Source organism: Myotis lucifugus, unplaced genomic scaffold (assembly GCF_000147115.1).
Source record: "Myotis lucifugus unplaced genomic scaffold, Myoluc2.0 scaffold_1656, whole genome shotgun sequence".
Taxonomy (NCBI): Eukaryota; Metazoa; Chordata; class Mammalia; order Chiroptera; family Vespertilionidae; genus Myotis; species Myotis lucifugus.
Window position 1 is genome coordinate 13,678 of NW_005872704.1, and position 5,362 is coordinate 19,039.

The 5,362-nt window shown below is 60.1% G+C and overlaps 1 protein-coding gene and 1 long non-coding RNA gene across 2 annotated transcripts in view; one reads left to right on the forward strand and one right to left on the reverse strand.

Annotated features, from left to right (window-relative positions):
* Window positions 1-238: 238 nt before the first annotated feature.
* LOC106695566 lies at window positions 239-1,913 on the reverse strand. Its single transcript, XR_002827550.1, has 3 exons — window positions 1,507-1,913; window positions 919-1,092; window positions 239-810 (listed from the first exon to the last, which is right to left on the reverse strand). It is a non-coding gene; the product is annotated as an uncharacterized LOC106695566 (long non-coding RNA).
* Window positions 1,914-2,852: 939 nt separating this feature from the next.
* Window positions 2,853-5,362, forward strand: part of OLFML2B (olfactomedin like 2B) — a 23,270-nt gene continuing 20,760 nt past the window's right edge. Inside the window, 4 exon segments of the mRNA XM_023748678.1 lie at window positions 2,853-3,416; window positions 5,180-5,249; window positions 5,252-5,314; window positions 5,317-5,355. Of these exon segments, the coding sequence (XP_023604446.1) occupies window positions 3,243-3,416; window positions 5,180-5,249; window positions 5,252-5,314; window positions 5,317-5,355 (346 nt within the window). The 5' untranslated portion in view covers window positions 2,853-3,242.

Sequence of the window (5,362 nt, forward strand, 5' to 3'; positions counted from 1 at the left end):
GAGTGGTTTAAAAAGGCAGACGGCAGCTTTTAGAGGAGGAAAGTGTCGCCCTGTCGGTCGCGCTGCTGTCTTAGGGTGTCCTCCCCGCGTGGGAGTGGGGCGTCCTCCCGTCGGAGAGGTCCCTTGGGTTTTCACTTGGGACTCCGTGTCAGGCCAGGGTTGCTCCGGACGGTGCCACCTGTCCTTCCAGGAGCCCATCCCGACCCCTCCCCACTCAGGCAGCATCCCCTGGGCAGGCGGGGCCCAGGCGGTGCCCGCAGTGGCGGAAGCCCAGTGGCCATGAGCACCTCCGAGCTGCTCGGCTGTAGGCCGTTGCCTTGCTAAAGTTTAGCTCCTGGAACAAAGCAAATCCCCAAAATTGAAAAACTTGTTCACCTAAATCACAGGAGCAGAATCAATATGGTCATTTCCTCTTTCAGGTAAGGGAACCGAGGCACTGAGAGAATTCTAAGTTCATAGCAAGTCAGAAACAGGAACAATGATGCCCGGTTTGGTAAATGATCAGTCTCTTACCGTCATTCAACATTCACAGACACGTGGCAGTGGGACAGGAGTGTACACATCCCGTCTCCACAACAGCCCGTCTCACTGAGGCCCGTGGGAGAAAAAGGCCCGATCACCCGCAGACCAGCGGCTGAGTCCAGCTGCGGATGGAGGCCCCGACGAAGCTCAGAATAGATCCTCTCCTGTTCCCAAGTACCCTCACCTTGCGTGCATGTCTCGATGCTCAGTCCAATGGCCCTTTATGAAGCCTCCTGTGACCTTTCCATGCTCACAATCTTTAGCCTCGGGATTGGGGCCGGGTCATGCCTGGAGGGTAAGGAGAGGACGCGTGGTCAGCACACAGCAGCAGGGATATTTGTGTGGTCTCCATGTTGGAACAAAGAGACCGAGATTCCCAGAAGTTGAGTGACTCACCCAAGTTCAACAGTAAGTATGGTAAAGCCAGATCCCATAACCAAGCTGTCTGATCCCAAAGCCACGGCTCCTCTGTGGCTCCAGGCTGCCTGACGAGGCTAAATTTAATTGACATTGTCAACTCATGGTGCTTGGCGCTGATTCAATGCCAACAGGAACCCCCAGTTTGGAGAGCTGCAGAGAAGGAAATTTTGTTCAGTGCAAACAGCTCAGTTGTGACAGAGCACAATTATGAGAACAGCACGGCTGTGCAGCAGCTCAATAGTGCTCCAGCTCAGTGACGAAGCAGCAGGGCTGTGAGGCAGCCTGGGCCAGGTGGCCCTCTGGCTAGTCAGCTCTGCTCTGCAGTCCAATCTCTCCACTCTGCTCTGCCCTGGGCTGTCTGCCCTGCCCTGGGCTGCCCTGCCCTGGGCTGCTCTGCCCTGGTGAGCAATCGTCAGTGTTTCAGCTCCAGCCGAGGGAAAGCAGTCCTCGGGAAAGGGAGAGCACTGAGGGAGCCAGAGGAGAGCTGGCTTATGTAGAGAGAAATCTCCGCCCCTGGTCCCTGATTGGTTTACCCTCATGCAAATGAGGACTCTAAATACTCACAGTTTGATTGGTCCAAAGGGGCCATCCTACTTGGTCCAAATGGAGCCACTCTGATTGGCTGGTCAAGATGCTGATGGCGATATAGCTGTGCAACTCCAATTAGATGGGGAAAGTCTCCATCCTATTGGTTAAAGTCCAATTCCAGGAACTCCTTTATAAGAGCTTGCTCAGATGGCAACTAGCATGTGACTTGTACTCAGCCAGCATTCACCACTTAATCGAATTGAAAACTGTATTTTACAGATGTTTACCCCCATCCAGTTTCAGAAAAGATTTGATAGCTTACATGGGGGAGGGAGCGTGGCGGGGGGAGGACATTTCCATAAGCCAGACACCCAGATCTTGGGTTATTAATTCTGTCAACTGTGATCACCTATTTGAAATGAAGTCTCCTTTGAGTAGGTCAGTGGTTCTCAACCTTCCTAATGCCGCGACCCTTTAATACAGTTCCTCATGTTGTGGTGACCCCCAATTTCATTGTTACAAATTGAATATAATTAAGCATAGTGATTAATCACAAAAACAATATGTAATTATATATGTGTTTTCCGATGGTCTTAGGCGACCCCTGTGAAAGGGTCGTTCGACCCCCAAAGGGGTCGCGACCCACAGGTTGAGAACCGCTGGAGTACGTTATCACAACCCTATTCTTGAGCAAAAGAGGCAGGTGTTACAATTTCTCAAGGATCCGCAGTAACACCTCTCACATCTTTGAAAGTGTCTGTTCAGTGTCCCCGGGTGGCGGCTGTCCCCGAAGGTTGCTGACCGTCTCGCCGTGTTGACAGTGGGCGCCTTGAAGATCGCCTGGTGACAGAGACCCTGAGGCCTGTCAGGACCAGGCTGTTCCCTTTCGACCACCCTCTGGGGGGCACAGTGTCAGGGTTTCCCGCGAAGCCGCCTGTTTAATCCTCACCGGCCGCCAGCGGGAGCTCAGCAGCTGTCCTCTGGGCGGCGGTGCCACCAGGCCCGGAGCTGCACCGGACAGACCGCGGGCAGCGCCAAGTTTAAAGCTGCGAGTCCGGTGGGAGCAGAGGCCCCTCCTTCCCCGGCTGCGCCAGCGCCAGCGTCAGTGGGGCCGCCGGCCTTCGGACCCCTCTCCCCACAGTGGGTGCCGGGGGCCCAGCTAGAGAGCCGGCTCGCGGTCATTTCTCTCCCTTCTTTATTTGCGGTCAGATGAAGGAAAGGGCCCCCTTCCGACGCCACCCCACCCCCGGGGTGAAGGCCGGAGCCCCAGGGCGAGTCAGGGCACCCGGGCTTCTGGGTCCTCCTCCCTCCGTCCCTCCCTCCCTTTCCTCCTCCCCCTCCGCTGTCACTGGCTGCACCTCCGAGGCCTGCACAATAGAGGCTCCGCCCTCCCTCTGCGAGCTCTTCGCCCGGTCCGCTCCCAGCAGTCGGGCCGGTCCTTGCTCCCCAGGTTCCCGGCAGCCCTCGCTGGGCGACCTCGGGCTGCCCGCTGCCCGCTGCTGCCCAGTGCACCGCCGTTGCTGTCGGACCCCATCCTCCCGCCTGAGGACACCGGGTCACCTCCCCCTTCCCTGCGCCCAGGGCTGCTCGCGCCCATCCGGACGGAGATGACCAGGGTCTTGGGGGCGCCTGGGCCACGCGCGCTCGGCTGCACCCGGCGGGGGACGGCCCTCTGAGCTCCGCCCTCGGACTCCAGCCAGGAGACTCTCTGGCCCAGTCGCCGCGGACCGTCCCCAGACGTTCCCGGGCCGAGCCCCTTCTGTCTCGCCCTCATGGCCCAGCCTCTGCTGCTGGTTCTCTGGCTGGCTCTGGGTGTGGCCCCTGGCGGCGTGGTCGGTGTGGCCCCTGCCGGAACCAGCGAGCCCCCTACCGCGCAGACGGTGGCACCCACGGAGGCCGAGACCCTGCAGAACGAGGCCGACAACCAGGAGAATATCTTGTCTCAGGTAGGCGCCGTCTGGCCACCTGCCTGCCGCACCAGGTGGGCCAAGGCCAGGAGGGCACTTGTCTCTCATCCATCGAGTGTCTCCTTAGGGGAAGGGGCGTGGGTCCTCCTCTCGAAGTCGGGGTCTTTCAGGCGATGGGACCAGGAGAAGAGGAGGGAGGGGAGGAATGAGACCCTGGCTCAGGGCTGGGAGGAGACCCTCTGGTCTGTGCAGCTGTTTGTGGGAACCGGTGCTGGGCAGAGGCGGATGGCGGGACCCCTGGGAGATGTTCCGCCACAGGAGTGAGAGGCCGGAGAAGATGGGGTGAATGTGGGCAGTAAAGGACTGTCCTTGTTTCAGGGCTCAGTCCTCACGCCCTATTCCCAGTTTTCAGCTGAGGACCATCAGGCGACGGTTAGAGCGGGGGGGGGGGGCAACCCCTCTCCTCTCGGGGCTCTCGGGGCTGTTTATTCCATGACCCGTGGCGGAAGGACCCCGAGCCGCTAGCTGCCCGCACTCCACAAGCCTGCACTGGCTCTCATAGCTATGCTAACATACGCCTCGTACCCACCCAGCCTCACTCGGACCCCGACATTAAAAAGACAGAAGCGCCTGACATCGGGGTCCTGGGGGCCACGGGCAAAGCTTCCTGAGAGCCGAGCCTCGGGAGGGAGGGCTGCAGGGGTCTCCGTGCGGTCAGGGCGGGAGCGGAGGGCAGGCGGCGATTGGCGGTCAGCCCAGCCGCCCAGTCACCTTGAACTACGACACCTTCGTCCGCTGGGTTTGATCACAGCCCTGAAAAAATTAGTGTTAGAAGAAACCCACCCTTTGCAGGAAAAACATGACAGCCTGTTCCCGCCAGCAGCCAGGAAGGCTCCCCCACAAGCTCATGGCCTGCCGAAGGGAGCCCCTCTCGGTGCCCAGAAGGGAGCCTGGTGCTGGGGTGCAGGGCCTGCTGGAGAGTAGTTGGGAAAAGCTGTTCCCCAGCAGGGGGGCTCCAGAGGCCGCCTGTGAGCTGGCAGACTGAGGAGGAGCAGAGAGGCTGCCAGTGCGCACTGAGCTTTGCCTGGACTCTGGGTCCAGAAGCTGCTCTAGGAGCCAACTCAATCCTTAAACGGAGGAATCCTTACCAGTTTCTCCCCCAGTTCCCTTTCTCCAAATCTAACCCATGCTTCGAAGCCCAGCGCAAACACCCCCTCCTCAAAGTCTTCCTGGTGCACTGTGGTCAGGGCGGGAGCGGAGGGCAGGCGGTGATTGGCGGTCAGCCCAGCCGCTCAGTCACCTTGAACTACGATGCCTTCGTCCCTGGGCGAGCCACCCCCCCACCCCTACCCACACCCCCCACACCCACGCTGGGCGCTGGGCGCTGGGCGCTGGGTGCGGGGCGCGCCCTCTCCCTCTGCACTCTGCCTGGCGCAGGGGCCCCCAGCGCGGTCCCCGGAGGCGCTCAGGAGCGGAGGGTGGTAAGGGACGATGGGAAGCAGGCAGGCCTCCTTTCCTTCTTTACTCTAAACCTGGGCTCCCGCTGGGGCAAGGCCTGCTGGGAGGGTGCTGGGGCTCACTGGTTTTCCCTTAAGATGAGGAAAGACTGAGGCCCCCCGAGAAACACACAGCTTCCTCGGACAAGAGGCAACGACACGCGGTGCCTTCAAGGAAACGTCGCGGTCAGCAGTGGTCTTGCGATGACCGTGAGGGCGGTCAGGCTCTCTGAGTCTCTCTGCGAGAGTGTCTCTCAGGCCCTGTGTCCACGCGCTCTGCCATCCTCTCTCTGTCTGTCTGTGCAGTTGCTGGGAGACTATGACAAGGTCAAGGCTGTGTCCGAGGGCTCCGACTGCCAGTGCAAATGTGTGGTGAGGCTCTGGGCCAGGACGTCTGCAGGAGGGTCAACTCGGGAGCCTCTCGGAAGGAGGACTTCTACACCGTGAGACCATCACCTCCGGCTCGTCCTGCAGTGCGCTGCGTCGCTC